This window comes from Centropristis striata, chromosome 18 (assembly GCF_030273125.1).
Source record: "Centropristis striata isolate RG_2023a ecotype Rhode Island chromosome 18, C.striata_1.0, whole genome shotgun sequence".
In the NCBI taxonomy this organism is placed as follows: domain Eukaryota; kingdom Metazoa; phylum Chordata; class Actinopteri; order Perciformes; family Serranidae; genus Centropristis; species Centropristis striata.
In genome coordinates this window covers 3,122,387-3,147,596 of record NC_081534.1, presented here as the reverse complement: position 1 = coordinate 3,147,596, position 25,210 = coordinate 3,122,387, and the positions used below count along the sequence as shown (strand labels likewise).

At 38.7% G+C, this 25,210-nt stretch overlaps 1 protein-coding gene across 1 annotated transcript; it reads left to right on the top strand.

Annotated features, from left to right (window-relative positions):
* The first annotated feature begins 631 nt into the window (after positions 1 to 631).
* On the top strand, positions 632 to 24,868 carry tmem200a (transmembrane protein 200A). Its single transcript, XM_059356028.1, has 5 exons — positions 632 to 1,214; positions 20,592 to 20,723; positions 21,535 to 21,821; positions 22,753 to 22,916; positions 23,593 to 24,868. Exons 2-5 carry the CDS (start codon positions 20,599 to 20,601, stop codon positions 24,715 to 24,717), a joined length of 1,701 nt encoding a protein of 566 aa, XP_059212011.1. The 5' UTR covers positions 632 to 1,214; positions 20,592 to 20,598; the 3' UTR covers positions 24,718 to 24,868.
* The last annotated feature ends 342 nt before the right edge of the window (positions 24,869 to 25,210 follow it).

Sequence of the window (25,210 nt, the reverse complement as noted above, 5' to 3'; positions counted from 1 at the left end):
ATTTTTTGAAAGCCCTCCCTTTCTCTCGTGTTTGTGGAGGCAGAAAAGCTGAAAAGTTGAACAAAAACACAACACTGTGCGTAATAACTACTCCTAACCTCTGGGCATTTCATGTCTATCTCACTGAAACACACAAGAAGTAACTTGTGCCAATATTGCAGCTGCCAGACACTAAAACACACTTTTCCACGTTGCATTTGCTGCTGCAGGAATGTTGTATTTTCTGAGCTTTGCATGCTGATATTCAGAATCCTGCTGCTCCCACATAAATGCATTTAACATCACAAGCTGATCAATTTTCTCCTTGCAGAGCATCACCAAGGCTTCTCCTTCTGTCTTTCCTCCAAACCAGTCATCCCCTTATCGTCTGCGCCCTGCACATGCAAGAAAGGCATGGCACAGTGCCTTGTTTCCCTCCATAAACACGCACACACAGTAGAAAAAACACACATCTTCCCAGTGCGCATACAAACCATTCACCCCAGCTCTCTCTCCCCCTCTCTCTCTCTTATACACACATACACACACACACACAGTGAAAGCGTCTCACATTCCCACAAGCGTACGAGCGCTTTGGAGGAATTGGATGGAGCCGCCGCGTCTCTCTCCAGCTCAGAGGAATAAAAACACGCTTTTCTCGGCGGTTTACACTGTTCAACGTTTTATCAAAATGCAACAACTTGCTGCTGAGTTTTTCTAAAAGGGAGTTGTATTTCCTTTCCTCTTCTTTGACGTGAAATCAAGTTTTTGGACGCAAATATAAGGAGAGTTTTACGCGAGGGGGGACTTCAACATCGGCAGCTTTTGTTGTGTTTTCCCCCAATGACACAAGGAATATTTTTCTGCAGGGGGAGTTACAATCTGTGCGTTTATGACTTTAAATAGGCGGAATGTTTTTACGGATTTTCCTTGGCTCGTAATTATGAGCGCCCTCATTGTCCTGCGCGCACCTTCAGTCCATATGGCGGAAAACGTGTTCCGCGCTGAATAAAGTCAAGACACTTTGAAAGCTCGCGAACCCAACTGGACTGTGCTGCTGTTCCCAAAAACCGTGCACGGGAGCTGAACTGCCCATGCCATGTGAATTTTCTCCGCCATGGCATTTCAGCGGAAGTAGCCTTCAAAGTGGAAGATGGCTTTTTACTTTCCCCCAGAATAATCCCCCTCCGTGCCTAATGGCACAGTGACAGTGAAACGCTCAGCTTCTTGCAAAGGTAAGAACTCAGCTTCAACTCTTGAACAATCTAAGTTGACAGCTCTAGAGTCGATCTTTTTATTACCATCCATATTTAATGACATTTTGTTTAATATTTGATGAGCAAGGAAGTTTAACATCAGAGGCATCAGCTCCTGACAGGCTGATCGTTTGTCAGTGGCTACATCTATATGCAATCTCTCTACTGCAATTGATAGTTTTATCTTTAATAGAATCTATGATAGTCCTGCACTATGTGTGCTCCTGTGTGTGTATGAGTGTGTGTGTTTTATTGATTTATTGGAGAGGGAATATTTAGATCTGTTCACTGTGCCAGAAATGATCAATGTGTTATGATAATTGACTTTTTAGGAGCCGAACAAGGTATGATGTCAATACTCATGACAGGGATAGGTCAAAGGTCATCATTAAAGGGTCGATGGTCATTTTTCGTGCAGCTTCAGTCTTAACCCTCCGCACGTTTTAAAAGATGAGTTACACTTGTTAAAAGAAAACCATGTCTGATGTTTTTTCTGCTAAAAAAAAGTTGACATTTACTCCGTCTCCCTTAAAGTATCTAGAAACTGAAAGGCACATGATTTCTCTTTTTCTCATAGGAACTCAGTTGCCCTTTCACACATACAGCACACAACATTTGACTGTGTTTGTTAGATGTGTTCTCAAGTACTGGAAATACTCTGTTTGGTTGGTTCAGGTGAGGGGTGGGCCTGGATAGATAAGCATGCTGGGGAAAAAAAAGGGGGGGGGGGGTTGTTTACTGAGCATAATTTGGTCATTAACAACAACATTCCTTGAATTTATCTGAAGATTTTCCCAACAGAAGTTCAAGAATCCTGTTGTCTCTCCAGTTAGACATTTTCCTTGGCAATTTGAGTAAATGACCCTTCTTCTTCATTGGTTGTTTGTGTTCTCTATTGGGTATTACACGTTTGCATTCTCATGCAGCTCCTTCTAGTAATCTAGATAAGTTCAGGGTTGCAGTGCATGTGACAAAGGGGCTTTACTTTTTTTTGTAAAGTCTATTCTTAGTGTGTCTGCACTGGAGGCTTCAGGTTTCTATGTCACATTTTTATGTGTTTCATTTTTGACAATGAACGGCTTCCAGTTGTGATGCCACAAAATCCTGCTTGTATTTGTGCTCAGACTTAAGGTGAAACATGATGAATGCGGTGCAAAATAAAGACATGACAAGATGTGGGTGTTCAGGACATTCTGTCTCAGTTGGCCTTCATTTACATATTGGAGTGTGACTGCGATATAGTGATCCTGTGCCATAGTGGTTATGGCTGCTTTCTTCGCACCAGCAAGCCCACAGATGATGTTTTTCTTCTCAACATCTTACCAAACAGGTATGATGATGTTAGATAATTTGCCTCTGGAAGGGGGGCTGCGCTGTCGCTGCCAGTCTGGAACCTCTCTGTCCATTTTTGGTCAACAGGTGTAGACCAAAATGCCTCTGAAAAGATCTACATGCAACCAATCAGAGCAACAAAACACGACCCTCAACCAATTGGAGCAAAAAAAGCATGTAAGGTAGTGTTGAAAATACATGCAAGTTGGGGCGGAGCTTGGTTCAAGCAGGAAAAACACAGCGGCCAGGTCACAAATTCTCTCAAATTACAGCTAAAATGTGTTTCTCAAAACATTTAAGGTGAAAAATAGGCTACACTGTAAAAAATGTTTGTAGAAATAGCAGTAAAACTCTGTCAAATACATCAGAAATAGGGCGTAAAATTAAAAATTGTACATCACCGTATTAGACACTTTTAATTACCGTAAATCAAAGAATAGCACAAAACTTTTACTTTTTTCTTTCATAAACTGGAAGAAACATGCAGTTTTGCTGTAAAAATATAACATTTTCATGCAAAATGTATGGAGAAATACCATGATGTGTGAATGAATGACACAATTACCCTAAAAATAATGGGAATATTCAGTCTAAATTACAGTTTTTGCTGATATTTACATTCAAATTTAGAATAGAAAATCCACTCACTGTAATTTTTACGGTGAAGTTCTGGCAACCAGAGCTGCCGGTATTTTTCCGTAAATTAAACAGTATTTTTTTACAGTGTACGCAGTAACAGAATCTTGGTTCATATTTGATCAGTGCTGCCTGCATCTAAGTTTTGTGAGTTGCAGATGATATCAAACCTGTCTTACATGAGATAATAGGTTGTGATTGGAATGATTGAGGCCTTCTTTGGGTGGAAATCTTTCTGAATGGGAGAGTGACCAGACGCGTCTGCCAGAGCAAATAAAACATGAGCTTGGCAGATTCTGGCGCCGGCAGCTTCTTCATTATCAGAATGAATAAACGTTATTAGCATCAGCAGTTTTTGCCCAGGAGTTGTCAGCATTTCTCTTCTCGATACCTATTGGGAGACTTTAACAACACACGCTGTGTCGCTGGTTTTATTGTCCTTATAGTTGGTGAATTAGGAGTAACTGTCACCTTGAGAGCTGTTTGAAGAACTTGGGACTCAATGAGCCAAATGGCTCTTAGTGAGACGTCTTTTGCTGCCAACCTCTCTACGCAGAAATGCATCTGAGTTTAATTTGAGAATCATTAGGAAGTCAGGCAACATATCAGCTAATCCTCCTTCACGCATATCCAGTAACTGGATAATCCTATTTAAATAACCCTCTGGGAGGTCAGCAGTTCCTTTGCTTTGTTGCTCCAAAGACTCCCAGAGAGACGTGCAAGCCCACAAACGGCCATGTGATACCAGGAGATCCTCCTAGAGACCCCCATCTGAGGAAAATATTAAAGTTTATCTGATCCAAGGCATAATTCCTGGCTCCACTGAGAATGTTCTGAAGGACACATTAAATAGGAATGGTTTAAGGAAAATACTGGTGAAATATTTCTGAAGGTGTGGAGGCTGGGCCTCTAGAACGCAAACATGGACCCCACAAAAGTACCAGGACTCCAGATTGGGCACCGATGCTGCAGGGCAGTTGGGGACAGCTCGTGATTTAGGATGAGTGTGGGTGACTGACTGAAATCTGGGACTGTGAGGGAGACAAAATGAGTCATTTTGTTAGAATCAACAGGGGGATCATCCACACACGCACGCACACACACACACACACACACACACACACACACACACACATAGGCGCACACACAGGCCCGGCATGAGCATCTGATGATTCAATCCAAATCTTAAATCACATGAGTAGAGCTGAATTTATCACAGCAATGACACTGATTCAGTGTGAAGGATGCAAGACTTAAAAAAAAAAAAAACACTATGTATCATCAAAATAATGAGGAAATAAAAAACAAACAAGATGGTGAAGAGGGTGCTGGATTTGACACTTGAGTGCTTGCATCAGAAAATGTGCTGCCGAAAGGTCAGCGGGAAAACACAAAGTGACATATTCTCTAGACAGATGACTCACCGCTGACCGTGAGTCTGTAGGAGGAAAGCGATGCACACAACACGCTCGCTATCTGTTTATCCTTTGCTCATTCGTGTTCCTCTGATACAAATTCCTCCGTTTCCTCTCCTCCTTCTCAGTGATCTGTGATCAAATGAAATGGACATGAAACACAGCTTCAAGGGTAGAAAGTCTTTAAAGAACTACTGTACAACACGGACAGAGTTCAGTCAGAATACTGTATCAGGCTCAGGAGCCAGACTCAGACTAACAGGTACATTTCATTTGAATCTGTGACTCACTTCTAATCAGTGTTGTGGTAAAAAAAAACAAGATGTTGAACATTGTGAACTAATTCAACTCTGGAAAATGTGATTGCTGCATCGTGAATGGTTTGTTAAAGGCAATTTTCTCATGCTATATCACAAAAGCCCAGCACAGGTGTTTTCACTTTTGCCTGATTAGACCTGTTCTGTGTGTGTGTGTGTGTGTGTGTTTGTCTTCATATAGTTGTGAGGACCAACCCATGGCAGAATACCAACATTGTGAGGACATTTGTAGTTGTAAGGACATTTTTTCCAGTCCTCACAAAGAAAATGCTAGGATAGCCTCTAAAGGCCTTAATTAATCATCTGTATGAATTTCAGGGAAGGTCCTAACAGAGATGGTAAACCCTGAAATGTGTGTGTTGGGCTAGGGGAAGTGGTGGTCCTCACAACTATTAAAGACATGTATGTATGTGTATGTGTGTGTTTGTCTTCATATAGTTGTGAGGACCAACCCAATGCAGAATACCAACATTGTGAGGACATTTGTAGTTGTGAGGACATTTTTTCCAGTCCTCACAAAGAAAATGCTAGGATAGCCTCTAAAGGCCTTAATTAATCATCCGTATGAATTTCAGGGAAGGTCCTAACAGAGATGGTAAACCCTGAAATGTGTGTGTTGGGCTAGGGGAAGTGGTGGTCCTCACAACTATTAAAGACATGTATGTGTGTGTGTGTGTGTGTGTGTTTGTGTTTGAGTGAGCTTAACTGATATTTTCCTCCCAGCATACTTATAACTCACTTTCAACCTAGGAAGAGAGCTAATGGCATGTTCTTGTAACTATGTCAGTTTTCTGAAAACTCCAATATATCAAACTTGGCTCTTATGATACGGCAATGCCAGGAAAAGCTTAAGATAAATATGGCCGCCTCGTATTAGCCAAAGTATGCCTGTTGTACTCTGTTAAGAAAACTATACCCATATTGGATTTTTGAGGCTGATACCAATTTTAGAAAGGAAAAATCCACAGATTACTGATATGGCAGTTGATATAGTACACACTTAATCTGGAATGAAAATAAACAAAGTTACTCAGAGGCTGCTTTCTTACACAAACAAATAACTTTATTAAGTGAATATTTAACATTATTTTACATGATACATTCAATGTATTACATTGTCAACCAATTCTAGAAATGAAAACTGTGAAATTAAGGAATAACTAGGGAAAAAAAGCTAAATAAACATCACGACTATATCTTCAATATCAGTCAATTGGTGACCATTTAAATAAAGAATAAATACAAATAAATAGCTGATAGCATTTTAAGGTACCCCAAGCATTGTTTTATGGATTATATAGTGTGTGAACTATGCAGAAATGCATGCTTTTCATTAAGGGTATTGACAAATTTAGGACTTTAGTTTCCAAAATATCAGATTTAACAATCAAAAATGCTAAAGAAAATATGCACAGAATGAATTATTTAATATTACCAAGAGAACAAAATATAAAAATAAACTAAATGGCCACCAAACTGTTGGATGCATGTTAAGTCATACAAAAAGTTATGGAGGAATATTCTCATAAAGAATCACTAGATACTGTAAAAAATGTTTGTAGAAATTACAGTAAAACACTGTCAAATTATATCAGAAATAGGGCGTGAAATTAAAAATGTAATATCACCGTAGTAGAAACTTTAATTACCGTAAATCAAAGAATAGCACAAAACTTTTACTTTTTTCTGTCATAAACTTTAGAAAACACAGTTTTGCTGTAAAAAATATTAGATTTTTCATTTAAAATGAATGGAGAAATGCCATAACGTCACAAGGACATAACTACCCTAAAAATAATAGTAGACCAAAGGACCTAACAAAGGACCTAAAATGACCAAAAGAGTCACAAAACGACCAAAAAAAAAGACAGAAAACGACCAGAAGAGACACAAAACTATCAAAAAAGACACAAAATGACCAAAAGAGACACAAAACTATCTAAAAAGACACAACATTACCAAAAAAAAGACAGAAAACGACCAAAAGAGACATGAAATTATCAAAAAAAGACACAAAATTACCAAAAAAATACGTAAAATTATCAAATGAGACACAAAATTACCAAAAAGAGACACAATAGGGATAAAATGGCAAGTGATTTTTCAGTCTAAATGACAGATTTAGCTGATATTTACATGTAAATTTACAGTAGAAAACCCACTCACTGTATTTTTTACGGTAAAGTTCTGGCAACCACAGCTGCCGGTATTTTACCGTAAATTAAACAGAATATTTTTTACAGTGTAGACACATGGCTTGAAGAACATGATGGTTCCTCCAAAAACATTTCCACTTGTTTTCTCGGCTGTGGAGCTGGTCAGGCTTTATGTCACATGTCCATGCCTTTCAGTAAAAGCAAACAGAGAATTACACTTCAGGAGTCAACAAAGTAAATCAGTGGAAAAAAACAACAACCGTAGCAGATGTGTTGCTGCTGTAAGGCTTCATGTGTGCTAATCAATGTCACAGCTTCGTGTCACATGTCACCTCCTCTCTCTGGGTGATGCTTTTCCTGTCACATATTGCTGGGTGAAGCAGAAAAATGATCTTTAAAGGATCATAGTAGTAGTGGCAGTGGCGGTTCTAGACCAGTTTTACTGTGGGGACCAAGGAGGGGCCAGTGTTTAATCAGAGGGGCACATTAACAAATGGCAAAGATTATATTTATGCATTCAAAACCTTTATTTTAGCTTATTTAAAAATGTCATTTAAATATATTTGGAAAGATACAAATACATTGATTGAAACAATGACACTTACCAACAATAACAATTATGTTTGTACGACAATGACATTTGTCATTTTTGTGCACAATCACTTTCTTTTATTTTGAAAGCTTTTATTGCACAATAAACTATTATACAATGTACACATTCTGGGTTCATTTTGTGTACAATAAGATATTGTTTGAACAGAAAATAGGTAAGAATTGTTCCGTTGTTCATCGTTATAAATTGATTATTTTATTATAATTATTATTTTTTTTTTAAACATTTGTTTATTGATTTTTCAGTGACATAACAAAATCAAGAGATGACATTACGAGAGTCAAAACAGTGTCATTTTATTATTAATTTGACACAGGGGCCACAGCAGGGGCCAAGGGCTTCTTCACAGGGGCAGTGGCCCCTGTAGGCCCCTGTGTAGAACCGCCACTGAGTAGTGGTCTATCATTCCACAGCTTTACTTTAGGATTGTGATGACCATTTTTTAGTATACAAAACAAGCTTGAATTTGACTTTCTACCCTCCAGGCGGCTGACAGCACTAAGCAATGAAATGTTCTTGAGGAAATTAATCATGCTGAAATTATCCCTCACAGGAAACTGTTTATTTTCATTAAAGTTGCGTTATCTGTGTGTAGTAATGTCGTTTCAGAGTGTGGTGTGTTTATGGACAGCAGCCATTAAAAACTGCTGCCAAAAAGCATCACATTTGTGAGCTACTTTGTCTGAAAAATAAAACCTGGGAGGCACAAAGAGCATTTAAAACATTGTGAAAGGGATCACGTGAACTTCTTCCATTATGCGTTGATGGTTTGGGTTTTTTTTTTGGAAGGCACAAACTAAGAGGATTTCCAAAAAACGGTCTCTGATTGTAACTACATTTCCTCCCGGCACCCATTTGGTAAAGTGATTATCTGATTAATGTAATAAAAAGTGTACACAGTTTGTAGTTAATGGGCTGAAACATGCAAACAGTATAATCCTTTAACACAGACATTAAATCTGTTCTAGACAGTTAGTCCACTGTCCAATATGCATCATTCTATACACTATAATATGTTATACAGTACTATATTACACTATACTATACTGTACTGTACTATATTATACAGTATTGTACTATATTAATACAAAATTATATATTTTACTATACTATACTGTACTATACTATATTATAATGCACTATACTGTATTATGCTATACTATAATGTACTATATTATACTATACTGTACTGCACTATATTATAATGTACTGTATCATAATATTCTATTGTGTATATTATACTATATTGCACTATATTATACTGAACAATAAACTTCTATGTATAGTGTACTACGATATTATACTACTCTACACTATATATTATGTTATCCTATATTATACTGTGTGTACTATACTATTATACCATGTATATTATACTATGCAAAGTATACTTCTATTCTACACTTTATAACGTTATCCCATATTGTACTATACCGTATTATACTACATAAACTATACTATACTATATTATATCTTTTTACACTATAGATAGTGTTATAATATATTGTTCTACATATACTATAATATTATAGTATACTATACTATACTTCTATAACACTACACTCAATAAAGTTATAGTATACTATTTACTATACTATATATAATGTTATACTGTACTTCACTGTACTGAGATAAGAACCAAGATGAAGCTGTCCAACTAATTAAGTTTGGTATTTTTTTTAAGATTTTCAACAGGAAAATACATTTCCAGCATTACACTAAATTAATTCTTCTGAAAATAAATCTGTGTGTGAACATGCTCTGCTCCACCAGCCTGAAGTCTGTCTATACTTCCTGTGCTTCACTGTGGTGTAGGTGTACATGTAAATGAAGTACTTAAGTTTGACCTCGGCATTAAAACGCTTAACAGCCTCTTTATTTAAGTGTTTTAAGTCAAAAGCGGAGTCAAGAACAGGTTGTACAAAGATCAGACATTATTCAGTGCATGTTTGCCTGAACTCATGCAGCTTATTCCCATCAGTCTCTGCAACGGAACAGGAAGTAAACAACTTTTCTATATCCTGAATGTCTGCCAAAACCCAAATTTGGCCAAGATACACTGTAAAAAAAAAATCTGTTTAATTTACGGTAAAATACCGGCAGCTGTGGTTGCCAGAACATCACCGTAAAAAAATACAGTGAGCGTATGTAAATGTAAATATCAGCAAAAACTGTAATTCATACAGAATAATCCCATTACTTTTAGGATAATTGTGTCATCATGGTATTTCTCCATTAACTTTACATGAAAATTTTATATTTTTACAGCAAAACTGTGTGTTTTCTACAGTTTATGACAGTAGAATTTAAAGTTTTATACTATTGTTTGATTTACAGTAATTAAAAGTATCTACTACGGTGATGTACAATGTTTAATTTTACGACCTATTTCTGATGCAATTTGACAGTGTTTTACTGTAATTTAAACAAACATTTTTTACAGTGTAGCCAAAAAAAGTAGTTGTCACTTATAGTCAGGCGGCTTAGCTAAATAAAGGGGACACGCCGGACAAAAGCACCAATTTTTTTCCACATACTCTCTATCATCATAGGTTTCAATTTTTGGTAGGAGCCACTTCATCAAGATTGTGGATCGGAGATGGCAGCCATATAAAGTCTATGAGAAATGCTATATCTTCCAAGCCACTTAGAAGGTCAATCTTGGTGTCAAAATATACAATTTCTGGGTCAAGAAATCATTTAAAGCTATTGAGAACATCACTAGATGATTTTTTGATCAAATAGAAATGTTCATTTTCACCCAGACTGGTAGGCAACTCGCTTCAAGTGCTGCAGCAGAGAATCCTGAGCTGAAAATGTTTGAATCAATGAGTCAGATCTTGATCAACACATTATTTAAAGTGAGTCATCTAGTGATATTCTCAATAGCTTTAAATGATTCCTTGACCCAGAAAATGTAGATTTTGACACCAAGATTGACCTTCTAAGTGGCTTGGAAGATTTATTGTTTCTCATAGACTTTATATGGCTGCCATCTCTGATCCGCAATCTTGATTAAGTGGCTCCTACCAAAAATTTAAACTTATTGTGATGGAGAGCATGTGGAAAAATTTTAGTGCTTTTGTCCGGCGTGTCCCCTTTCTTCTCAAATCTGGTCCTAAGCCGCCTGACTATTATGTTGTTGTGAGGGTAGTCTTCCATGTTGGACTCCCAGCACCATGATACTATGACAGGTGACCTTAGCTGCAGCAGCAGGGGGTTTGGGTGGGTGGGTGTGTGATTGTCTGTCTCTCTATTTAAATCCAGCTCAGGTGGAAAAAACAGCCACTGGCACAGTGTTTTTAATTTTGGTCTCCGTTAACCTCACCAGCACAGTTAATGACAGAAACAAACACACATTGTTACTATAATAGGAGACGTAATGAATGATAATTTTTCTCTCCCTACCACGCTGCTCATTCCGCTCTCATTACTTCTCCCCTCGCTGCTTTCCTTCTTCTCTCCGTGTCCATATTAGATGCTGTTCTCCATGACGTGTTAGTACACAGTGAACTGAAGGGAGTCATTGGAGACAAACTTTCAAGTCTCTGGAGTTTGTTACATGCGGATCAAAGCGTCTCCTCTATTCTAAATCTCCCTGTCCTCCCCTTTGGCTGTCTTCCTCTGGTCCTGACTTCTTCCATCTTTTTTTTTTTTTTTCAACAATATTTTTCATTGAAGTTTCAAGTGCATATCAAACTTTATGTCGAATATACAAACATTTTCATTTATATCCCCTCGAACATACATTCATTCACACAGACAAAGAAAATGAGTAAATAAAATGGACAGTGACAACAAACATCAATCTAATGCAAAATAAGTACTAAAATGAAATAAATAAGACTAAAGTGGAGCAAAATAAAAAAATAAAAAAATAAAAATAAAATAAAAGGCAGGATCATTTCATAACCTATTGTTCAGTCAGTGTTATCCGTTCCATTGGTCAAGAATGACATAAATGATTCCCAAATCCAACATGGTCTCACAGAAATCCGTGAAATAGCCACGGATTTCGCTTAACTCAAAATCCGTGGAATAGCCACGGAATCGCTCAAATTTCCGTGAAACTGACACGGATTTGGCTACAATGCAAGTTAATGACAGTCATATCCCGTGGCTATTCCAACATACAAAGTGATTATGTACATTCACTGAGTGAATATTTAGAAAATAAAAAATATATTTCTCGCTACAAATGTGATCAAAATCCATTTTTATGCAGAAACTAAGTCAAAATATTGATTTTTCACTAAAAAATGAGAGAACTGTCCGCCATGTTTTTTGTTCTGACCGCTGGGACCTTGAAAGTCACGTGACTTGGAACAAACCAATAGGAACAAATATTAACTTCCATTGTAGCGAAATCCGTGTCAGTTTCACGGAAATTTGAGCGATTCCGTGGCTATTCCACGGATTTTGAGTTAAGCGAAATCCGTGGCTATTTCACGGAGTTCTGTGAGACCAGGTTGCCCAAATCCTAGCAAACTCCTCCTGTTTACCTTTAACAATGTATGTCAATCTCTCCAGTCCAAGACAAGTCATCAACTCCTTCTTCCATATTGCCATTGATGGTGGTTCTACATTTTTCCAATATAATGCAATCACTCTCCTTGCATACTTCTTCCATCTTTACTTCTTTCTTCTCTTTTTGTCTTTCTACCCCACCTGTATTGTGCTCCTTTCTCTCCATCATTGTCTCTGTGTTAAACAGTGTAGAGCCTCAGCATAAATCACAACAACAAGATGTAATTAACACCCCAAATCTGATGCTAACACGTAAATGTTGAGAGCGCAAAAAAAAGCTTTTTTTTTTTATAGCAAGCCCCTTTTATGCCAAACTCTGTCTCATCCTCTCTCTTCATCCTTGGTGTCTCCCTTTCACCTCCCCCTCTTCTCATTTCATCCCACCTGCCAAGCCCCCCCCCCCCCCCCCCCCACCACCACCACTACCCGTTTCTACTTTACCATCCTTTGTTGTCTCCGTCTTTCCTCCCCCACTCAATCACGCCTCTTTGAAATTGACGGCGAGGTGGAGTGAAATCATTCCAAAAGCATGTGCTGTGACATAAAGGTCTGTTTTTAATCCAGAATACAAATATGAATCCCAGATGACTTGTGAGAAATACACCTTTGTAGAAGGATTTAGTGTTATTATGAAACACCTGTCATTCCTCTGCACACAGCTGGTAGTTGCTATAGAAACGTGTCACCTCGCAGCAGCACATGTAGTTGCTATAGGGACAATAGATCACGTGACATCTCCTATAGATAATATAGATAATCTCACAGAGGTAGTGTTACAATGTAGACGTGGATCTCACGCTCTACAAGTCTGTTAAATGTCTGCAGTAACAGAAGAAATGTAACCTTGAGGGCTGAGGAATATTACATTATTTCTTGCCTACTTGTCTTACTGTAGGTATGCACAAATAAACAGCAGGAGCACTTTAGTCATTATTATTAAGGTGATCACACACCGAGTCATGATTCATTAAACACTAATTTAGTAAACTGCTTATTAAGGCAGTGGAGCAGAAAATGGACGGTGGAGTCTGCATCATTTATAAGTTGTATCTGATAGGAGGCGGAAAAAAACTAACATTAATATTCAGACTGTCTGTTGATGATCAGTGTGATTAATTAAACGGGGAAATCTCTCTGTTTTGAGGCAATTCATCCCAAAAATCTACTTCTGTGAGCTTCATGTAGAAACTATTCTAACTATTCTATTCTATTCGTCTAAACAACCAACATAGTCAGGCGGCTTAGCTAAATAAAGGGGACACGCTGGACAAAAGCACCAAATTTTTTCCACGTGCTCTCTATCACCATAGGTTTCAATTTTTGGTAGGAGCCACTTCATCAAGATGGCCGATCCGAGATGGCACCCATATAAAGTCTATGAGAACCAATACATCTTCCAAGCCACTCAGAAGGTCAATCTTGGTGTCAAAATCTACATTTTCTGGGTCAAGGAATCATTTAAAGCTGTTGAGAATATCACTAGATGATTATTTGATCAAATAGAAATGTTCATTTTCACCCAGACTGGTAGGCAACTCGCTTCAAGTGCTGCAGCAGAGAATCCTGAGCTGAAAATGTTTGGAATCTAATAATTATGTAAATACATGGCCAAAATGAACATATCTATTTGATCATCTAGTGATATTCTCAATAATTAAATTATTCTTTGACCCAGAAAATGTATATTTTGACACTAAGATTGACCTTCTAAATGGCTTAGAAGATATACTGGTTCTCATAGATTTTATATGGCTGCCATCTCGGATCTGCAATCTTGATGAAGTGGCTCCTACCAAAAATTGAAACCTATAGTGATAGAGAGCATGTGGAAAAAATTTGGTGCTTTTGTCCGACATGTCCCCTTTCTTCCCAAATCTGGTCCTAAACCGCCAGACTAACAGTATCATCACGCAGAAGGAAGCGTGCATCTATTTTATAGACTATTAAATATAAATGGTTCTCGTCTCCGTGCTGTCTCCCATAGGTTTCTGACGTGCCAGAATGAAACTTAAAGTGGGTGGCTCTCCTGTGTCTGGCCATCTTGGCACTCCTCAAAGAAGTGGGGAGGGGGTTAAATGCAGTGCAGATCACTTAAAGCAACCATGCACTCAATGACACATAAGTTTGAGGTTTAATCTAATCTAATCATATTATATATTTACAACATAATGTTATATAAAGGTCTCCCCCCCTCACAGTTGCCATGAAGGAAGAAATGAGCGATGGAGATTGAAACCATTTTTTGTACCGAGCTGTAAATATGTTTATTTTTGCTGTAAAGTTGAGCATTTTAACACAGGGGTCTATGGGGATTGACTTGCTTTTGGAGCCAGCCTCAAGGGGACATTTGAGAAATATCTGGCACTTCCCCATCGGCTTCACTTTTCAGCCTCAGAGGTTGCTGCTTGCTCTGCACATACACAAGAGGCTTGTGGTTTTGACAGTGCAGGATGTAAACATTATGGTCGTGATTTCTGGAGTGATTTCTGAATAGATTTTTTAGGCTTTGAGTCCCATCTACTTACATTATGTTTGAAATAAAGGTCAATATTGTCAACACTGGCAAACAGGCACCAAAACAAACTAGATAGACAAATATCACTACAGAACTGTTCTGTTAAAAGACTCAACTATAACACAGTGAATTATTTCTTTATACATATTCTCCATCAGAGATCAGATCAGATTTTCCTTTATTGTCATTGCACAGAGTAACAAGTACTAGGACAACGAAATAAGCCATCAACCCGTCCAAACGTATACTTAAAACACACATACACTCAAAAAAATAACTTGTTCCCAGAACGAAATAAAATTATGGAAATCACTTCCACCTAAATAAAATGCTTTAATTTAGCGAGAAACAGTTTTGTTGAGTGAACAAAATGTATATATGTTGGGTCAACATGATGTATTTGCGTTACTGTTACTTAATTACCAGGGGTCAGTCTAACTAGATTTGTAAGGGTCATTTTGTAATTTTCTTGGGCCATTTAAACGTGTATGACATTATTAAGAGTTACTTTATTTAATAGGTTAGTTACAACTACTTTTTAAAATAGTGAAGTACATGATTTAATTGTGCTGACCCAACAAAACAGTTTTAAGATTACCTTTATCATATGAAAATGAACATAATAGTAATTATTCCGTAAATAAATATTATATTCAGCAATTGAATTAGGTTGTTTTAACAGAAAGTATTCTAGTAAATTTTAAAGTGTTGCATTTTATGCTAAAACTACATGTTTTAAAACTGTTCAACCACAAAACATCATTTTATTTAGTGGAAGCTACATGTTAGACTAAGGAGAAGGTAACAGACACTCAGTTTGCTTTTTTTGAGTGTACACTCAACTTTTGAGTTTTTTTGAATAAATACAGCATTAACAACCTGCACAGGCCCAGTGACTGGCTGTAGGGTGTTGGCTGAACATTAACTTGTCGTTTCATGTGGTCACTGCACATGTCTGACACGTTCTCCACAGTAAAAAGCCTTGTTGTGTCGGAGCCTGACTGGTTTCTCATTAGGCTGCTGGTGTGTCTGTTACGGCAGCATTTCCTTCTCCGTGCTCTGCTTGTTTCTTACTCGTGCCTTGTTAAAACTGCAGCTGCACTTGGCTTGTTTTCTGCCTCAGTCCCGTCATCACTGGTAGGAGAAGCACTCTCTTTTATTGTCAGGCCTTTCTATCCGCTCCTCAGCCCCACTTTGTCTCCTTCAAAATAGTTTATTCTCTACCATTGTGCTCCACTGTTCAGCTCTTTGTACCGGCTTTCAGTTTCCGGTCATGACTCAGTGTTGTAGCCCCGTAGGTGCACTGATGTCAGTAAATGCTTCTACATCTTTCTACCTCTTCATCTAGTTTACTCCCTGTCACCTTCCCCTAGATAGCTAGATAGCTAGATAGATAGATAGATAGATAGCTAGCTAGATAGATAGATAGATAGATAGATAGATAGATAGATAGATAGATAGATAGATAGATAGATAGATAGATAGATAGATAGATAGATAGATAGATAGATAGATAGATAGATAGATAGATAGATAGATAGACTTTATTTATCCCAAGCTGGGAAATTACAGTGTAGCAGCAGCATTACACACAGAGACAATGACAACACAATTAAATAAAAAAAGAACAACCTAGGCATACTTCAAGCAATAAAATATAAAAATACAATAAAAATACAATAAAATATAAAGTGTCTAAAGAAGGAGTAGAATAGAATTCCAGTGCAGAATAAATATGAATATACAGTATAAAAATTTTGGTGCTATGAAAGAAATAAGGTGCAATGAACATTGTGCATAAAAAACACATAAAGTGCATAGACAGTATGTAATGAACCAGACTATTATTTGTTATTGTACAGTGTGATGGCATGTGGCAGGAAAGATTTATATACTATACTCCCATCCGTCCTTTTCTCCTCTTTTAGTAAATGGAGGAACTCTCTCCCCCTGCTCATGAAACATTGTGTGGGCTCCTATTTGACGCACACCAAGGAGCGAATCAACTAGAGAGAGAGAGAGAGAGAGAGAGAGAGAGAGAGAGAGAGAGAGAGGGTGAGAGTGATCGCAGAAAAACCTGAGAAACAAGGCTGGTTGTTTGTCCTTGTGTGATTCACCATCTGTGGTAAAGCGCTTTCCTACAGCAGTATTACCAATAAGATGATTGACATGAAAAATACATTAAGATGTGAGAAGGAGAAAAGAGGGTAGGAGGAGAGAACGTCTGGTCCTGTGTGTGATTCACAGTTACTTTGAATACTAAAAGCTTTGTTTGATTCTGAATCCTCAAGCAGACTTTATTGCTTTGAGATATGTACAGAAAAAGAAACGAAGGGAGAGAGGAAGAGGAAAGTGACCGAATAAAAGAAAAATTAAAATTAGAGACAGATTAAAAATAGATCAGAGGCGACAGAGTGTAGAGAGGAGGAGAAATACAAACACAGAGAGGAGATGAGAGTCAGCTGGGGCGGAGGAAAAAGAGGGAAACATTATTCAGGGTCACAACCAGAATGCATTAGCACGCAGACTGACGGTGAGAATGGAGGAGAGACAGAGATTAACAGATAGTGCATTCTTGGTGGAAGAAAGAGGGACAGAGGGAGATTTTGAAGCAAGGAAAAGAAGAGAAATTTAAAAAAAATAGGCAGATAAAGGTCATGGGTGTGTTCTTGCTCCCATGCTAAATCTGTTTTATCCTCTTATATATACACAAAAGCGCACAGAAAACTGGAAACCAAATAAATACCTCAGAACCACTTTGCTATGATATGTCTTTTCTTGTTATTTAGCCAGACAGAACGTGATCTGCTGCTGGAGGACTCCCAATCAAAACAAGAACAAAAGACAGTCTAGTTGTGGTTCCATGTATTTCTTTACGCATTTTGAAGATTCGCATGAGAAAAGCATGATGGAAACACCAAAATTTGATAAAACTTTTGAAAGTGCGCATACATTTTTCACATCGCTTGAGGTATTTTTTGTCTTTTTGAAAAAAAGTTAATGCGCTAAAGAGATGGAAACGTTTTGACTTGGCAAACATTTAACTCTGATGACTGATCAGCTGTTTCTGAGCTGACATGAAAGAATAATTGTAAGTTGCCCAATTGAATCCAATTCCTGAAGACATATGCTCTTGTGGGTGGCCAAAGTTGTCCAATTAGCAACCTCTTTTTGGTTGTTTTTCTCTTTTGTGCCATCTCTTCTTCTACTGTTTCCTGTTGATGGAAACTATATGGGCTTTTGGTAGAAACCTGCCAACTGGATTATCTATAAGGTTAATTACTCTTTTATTTTGAAAGGACAAAAAGAGACTTGATCCTGTCAATCGTAATACTAAATCAACTGAGATGAAACTGTGAAGATAACATCAAGGAGTTCAATGTTTTATGTTTTAGTCCCAAAGAGGCATGAGGTTAGTTTTCACAGTAATCTTCATATTTAAATGTGTTTTGTGTTTAAATAAGTTTTTAATCAAATTCAAACCTAGTAATTCATGCTAGCAAGGTTTGATACAGTAAGAATGTTGTGCTTAAATCATTCCTCTTGTATTTCTGTGTGTTTTATAATTGTTATTGCAACTTTGAGTTTGCAAACTGAAGCTTTATCCAACTTACTTCTCAGCTGATTGATTTATTCACGTACGGCCATTCTTCGGCCTTGTTTCAGTTCAGTGATACGCAGTCATAGATAAAAATAAAAAATACACATCCATTAAAAATTCCACGTGCTCGACCAAATTCTTAATGACCATGAATCGATCATCGATTCATTATTCCCATCCCGAAATGGAAATGCCCCTAATTCACATTTTCTTTAATGTGATATTTCAAAATTTAGCTTTGAGTCTTTGTTTTTATCCTTGTGGTATCGAAAATGGTATCAAGTATCGAATATTTTGCTGACTATCAGTATCGAGTTGAAAATTGTAGTATCATGACAACTCTACTCCACACCAAATTCCATTCTCATGTATAACATTTTAAGGTTATTTAAAGTGTTGAATGTTCATTGTTGTTTCAGAGCCGCTCGCTTTTTTCTTCCTACAGTATGACGCCTAACACCTCTACTGCTGCTGACGTGTAGTATTATATTTTCACCAACAATGTTAAAGTTTTACAGCACAAGTTGGATCATGGCACCCAATAAAAAATAATAATAAAAATATAAAACAGTCATTAATCTGCAGCAATTAAGTAACTTTGCCAGAATTTGATCTGAAGAGTATTACTTGACATTCCCATCAACCTCTGTTATTCAGCATCAAGTATAGTCTGTTTAATCCTCTTAGTGATAAACAAGACAATGCTAATGTCCATGTGAGCCCAGATTAACAGGCACTTAAAAAACCAAATGATTCCAGAATAAGCCTGCGTTTGTTTTAAACCCTCTTCCCTTCAATAACTATTAATAGACATCAGAGCAGCTGGTGAGCAGAAAGACTATGATTCATTTGAATATTATGTCATAATTGCAGCGCTGTTTTTCCAATTTTATAACTTCAACAACAACATAAATAACGACAATCAAAATACAAATGACGTATTGAAAATGAATACAAAGCATTCATGATTGAAAAACACAAACCATATGTGATTTTCTCTCTGTCTCCTTGCTTTCTATTTTTATATCTCCTATCATCTTGTTTCCTGAGTTTCTGCCTCATACACACAGGAAGGATGCAGTAAACAAACATCCTGCAGGGGTATATGTATGACTACGCGCAGCATGCAGGCGCACACATGCACAATGTTGCCCTTGTTGTCCTGAAGGCTGACAGCCAACACAAACATCACCAGTAAACAGAAGACATTTACTGGGTGTCTAGATTTTTGTGTACTTTTATCTGCATCACTGCTAAACTATAAAGAACTTGGAAATACATTGAAAGTCTGACACACTTTCCCTGTGAAAGTGTGCATAAAACTGTCACCTGCAGCTTTTGAAAAGTTACTGCTGTACATGAAGCGACGTGTCTGCGTTAAAGAAGACGTATAGAGCTGTGATCCTGGAACTGCTTCAATCTGCTAAGTTGTGAGAGAAGCTGTGCTCTGAATATTAAGTGTCTTACAGCTCCTATACTTACAGCATCTGGGAGATTTACTATGCTGAAGTACATATGTGCATCCTTAGATCTGCTTTGAAATGTGATGGATTTTCTTAATGTCAATGTTTGTGCTTATGTGTCTCTATCAAATCCACGTTTGCAGTTGTTTTTTTCACATTTGCTCCTTTTTGAGTATGTGTATAAAGGACCAAACAGACAACTGGTCTGCAACAGCTCTGCATCAGTGTTCGTTGACAAATGTACACACAACGAACCTGGTCTCACAGGAATCCGTGAAATAACCACGGATTCGCTTAACTCAAAATCCGTGGAATAGCCACGGAATCACTCAAATTTCCGTGAAACTGACATGGATTTCGCTACAATGCAAGTTAATATTTTTTCCTATTGGTTTGTTCCAAGTCACGTGACTTTCAAGGTCCCAGCGGTCAGAACAAAAATCAATATTTTGACTTAGTTTCTGCATAAAAATGGATTTTGATCACATTTCTAGCGAAAAATATATGTTTTATTTTCTAAATATTCACTCAGTGAATGTACATAATCACTTTGTATGTTGGAATAGCCACGGGATATGACTGTCATTAACTTGCATTGTAGCGAAATCCGTGTCAGTTTCACGGAAATTTGAGCGATTCCGTGGCTATTCCACGGATTTTGAATTAAGCGAATCCCTGTCTATTTCACGGATTCCTGTGAGACCAGGTTGACACAACAGATGCTGGCTATACAGTACATGTTAAACTCACTATTTATTTGCTCCTGTATGTGTATCTGCAGGTTAAATATGACTGCAGCAGCAGGTGTGCTAACAGGCTTGGCAAAGCTAAAACGCCAAGACTCCTCCCGCTCTCAGCACCGGCCCTTACCGACTTCACCAGGCCTGGGAGGCTCCCAAGAGCCTGCACCGAGGTACTTAATGTTCTTTTCATAAAGTCAATACTGATACCTGGAGGACTAATTAGTACCTGTTATTGCAGTTTAGCTTTTTTTTTATCAACTACTCTGGGTGACAGGAAACTGGTCGCAGTTTAGTTTCTATGTTATTCATGAGAAACACTGGTTTTAATGAGCTAGTGTTGACTATAAAAACAAAAATGTGTGCCAGGTGATACGGTCAATGCAAATGCTTTTCAATCTCTCTATTCTTTTTATTATTATTTTTTCAGATCTTTATTAACAATGAGAGAAATACAGGCATTCAGGATCTAAACAAGACATATAAAGAAAAATGTCAGTTACAGTATCTGTAGAATAAAATATATAAAAAAATAAAATAATAACATAATAAGGCACGTAGGGTATAAGGTGCTTACTTTTATACTGTTCTGTGGTTTCTGAAAATAAGCTTTTAAAGTGTAGCAGAGTGCGTTCACATTTCTTATTTGACATCAACTCTAAAGTCTCGATATACAATTTAAATTCTATTGTAAAATCACTAAAGTTAGGTAGAAATTTGGAAAACTTCATCTTGTGGATATGAAACTTTCCAATCAGAAGCATAAGATTTGTTATAAAGCATACTATTTTGTTATTAGATTCAGAGATAACATCTTTAGGTTAAAAAATGATGGGCTGTCCATTCTTATTGAGTATGAATTTTCCCATATCCCTCCAAAATATTTTTTAATCTCTCTATAGTTTTTATAAAGTGGGTGTAATGATGTCACGAAATATATGTCTCCAAAAATATTTCTGGTTTCTTTCCTTGCTTTACATTTAGAAAACGGAAACGGCGCACCGATGTTGTGGTAGTACGTGGTAGGCTCCGCCTCTACTCCGCCTCCGGGTTTTTCCTCTTCCTGGGACTGGTGGTCTTGGCCGTAGGGATCGGCATGGCAACGCTGGGTTACTGGCCCCACAGTGAAACGCTGGCCTCAGCGAAATCGCCAACTGGAGGAGGATTAAAGACAGCTGAAGGAACTAAAACATCTGCCACACTGGAAGGACATGCAGCCGAGATGGTCACAGACGAGGAGGTGGCAAACTCCAGCACCAATCATGTGCAGGGTGAGTGAACAAAGGACTGAAAAGTCAACCAGGGTTGTTCGATAAAAGTGGTTCTGAAGTAGGTGGGCGATATGGCCCTAAAAGAAAATCACGATATTTCAGGCTATTTTTGCGATAACGATATTCTTGACGATATTACAAAATACTTAAAAAGATATAGAAAATATGTTTTTTTTTTAGTCTGTATAAATAAATCTAAAATGCAGTGTGAAGTGCAAATCTCAACAGTTGCAAAATCCTCCAAAAATTACTCTTGACTCTTGAGTATGAGCAAATAATAAAAATAACAATTTAGGGGTTTCGGGGGCATATTTTAATGACATTAGGAGAATAAATATGTTTTATTAAAGGCATCTTATTTTGACAGTATTCTTGTAAGTTCTGTGGTGGATTCTGTTAACACACTGTGCTCTAATTTTGAAAGCTGCATGTGTTTAGTGACAGAGAGTAAGTAGCTTTTTGTGATTAAAACAACTTTAATTGTTAGCTAATGTTAGCTTGTGGCTAATGAACGGCATAATGCAGCAGTGTGTTTGGAGGGCAGCTCGGTATATTCAGTTGTGTAAGTGTCAACCTTACACCACTACATCAAGAAGAAGGAATGTTGCCAATATCATGATATGCATTTTTTTTAAACCATAAAAAAAATATACCGATATTATTGTGAACGATACGATATGGCACACTCCTATTCTGAAGGTAGATTTCTTTAAAGTGTACTGAGTCAGTTTCTCTGGTCTGTCTCTTAAACTCTAAACCTAATTTAGCCTAAGTTTGGAGCATTATTTAGTCTCCTTCCTGACAAGATATTATGACACGGTCGTACCAATAGATTCCTTTTGTCTTCTAGTTATGCTGTCTTCCCTTTAGCTATAAAATGCCAGCATCTGAGGCTTAAATGCTTCATATCCCCCATCTGTTTTGCATGTAGATACTCCCTCCAAGCAGACTGGGAGCGCACTGAGGCGGTTCCTGGAGCAGCACCGCCACTCTGAGAGGATGAAGATGTTCGGGCCCTTCACTATGGGCATTGGGATTTTCATCTTCATCTGTGCTAATGCCATTCTTCATGAAAACAGAGACAGAGAAACGAAGGTAGGGCTGAAATCAGCAAATCTACTTACATACAGAAAAGTACTGGATAAGGGTCACTGGAGTAATAAATGCTGGACTTGCAAGAGGCTCTACATGTAGGACAATAAGCTCTAACAGGAAATAAAAACAGAACTGATATTACTTTGCAAGGTTTGACACACTGATTTGTGCAGAAATTGGTTCTTCGAAAGGTCACAAAGGACAATTTCAAACAGGTTTTCCAATTCTAAAACACAATACCTGAGTGAATAAAAGATGTAGTTAATATTCCTCCCCGAATCCGTATTCTCATTTCAGTTTTTCCTCCACTCTACAAAATGAGGGGCACGCACAGTGCAGTCATCCATATTCATCTCTACATAACTAACATGCAAATCATATTTCTGCCAACCTCATTCCATTCCTATCCGTGCAATTTTCTTCTGATCACATTTCCTCTGCTCTGATGCCCTCTCTTTCTCTGCCCTGATTCGATTACTCCTCTCCCCCTCCTGTTCCCCCCCTCAGGTAATCCATGTGAGAAACAATGTATTCCAAGGTCAAAACATACAACAATACACAGGCAAATATAAACTGCAGAGTAATAATGTAATAATGGAGTATTAGACATATTCCCAGATAATCAAAAGACAAATACTTGTGCGACAACGACTAATATATTTCTCTTCTGCACTAGATAATCCATATGAGAGACATGTACTCCACCGTCATTGACATTCACCGCCTCAGGCAGAAGGAGCAGAAACAACGCTATCACCGCAACAGCACCAGCACCTATGCAAGAGAAGTTGGGGATCTTCGAGCTTTTGGAGTCGATAACGCAGCGCGGTTGGCCAGCACCTCCCCCCTCGCGTTCTCCTCTCGGACCGGAGGCGGCGCGGGAGGGGGAGGGTCTACGGAAGAAGAGGAGGTGCTGTTAGGGGACGAGGAGTTTCACAGATACAGGGGGCAGGCTAAGTTGGATTGTAGCTTTGCGGGGCTGCTGGCGCCGCTCTACAAGGACCGATCCTTCAGCGGCCCGGGGTTCGGCTTGGCTCGCTCCGATTCCATACGCCACCAGTGGTCGGTGGACGGAGACGGGGAGAAGGGAGGTCACCATGCACGCTCTATTGTCTCCTCCTCTATTTCTGCATTTACTCTCCCTGTTATAAAACTCAACAACTGCGTTATCGACGAACCGGAGATGGAGGCGATCACTGAGGAGGAGCGAGGAGGAGAGAGGAGGGACGGGCAGAAGTCCCAGCCGCTGAGCTCCATGGAGTCTCTGGTGGTCCCTGTAGCGTGTGTTGCCAAGGCCTCCAAACCGCCGGGCTTACACCGGAGTAACTCCGCCTCCTCTTCGTCACACTGCTCCTCTGTCTCCTCCTGCTCCCTCTCACCTGCTCCCTCCTCTACCTCAGGGTGCTGGCTCTCCCCGGGAGCAGCAAGGAGTGACTTTGGCTCCAACTCCTCCTTGCACATGCTTGGCAGCCACTCGAAATCTTTGGACCTGGAGCGCGGGCCGAGCATGCTCAGCGTGCACCCGGAGCAGCGGAAGCACCCCAGCTGGCCCCGCCTCGACCGTAGCAACAGCAGCCGTAGTAACAGTGGCACTCGGGGCAGCAGTAAAGGCTACATGCGGCTGGAGGACAGGGAGGAGCAAGGGGAGCGGCTGTTGGACGCCTCCGCCACACTGAGGCGTGACTACAGTAAACGGGAGAAGCTGCTAATGATATCCAGGTCGCACAATAATCTGAGCTTTGAGCATGATGAGTTTAACAGCAGCACACTGAAGAGGGGCAGCTCTGAGACTCGGTTCTGAAAAACTGAGCGGAAGGTTGAAGACAGTTCTGTCCTGTTCTGTAAATTGCTCTCTGGACTCTATGAGTGTACAGTGTGTTTGCATCAGGGGGAAACTGATGAGTTTAACAGCTGCACCCTGGTGAGAGGAAACCAAAACATGGTTTCACAGACACTTCAAGCCGTAGAGCAGTGAGTAATGAACCATCGTGTGCAGCAGAAGCTTCGGGCCTCATGTTGGCAAGATGCTACATGCCGACTGTACCGGGTCCAGACGTGCTGTTCAGTATCTGACCCTGACCTGTGACCTCTAAGGAGGAAGAAGTTCCCTGCCTTGATCAATAAAAATGAATCACATTAGCGCATCAGTCTACTTCATACAGAAACACTTCTAGTAGAGTTTTAACAGGATCTCAACCCTGAGACTTCCATTAGAACCGGCTTTGGAAATTGCTTTACTTACTGAAAATGTTACAAGGTTTCATTTCAGCAGCTGCTGGTGAAATCAAGGACAC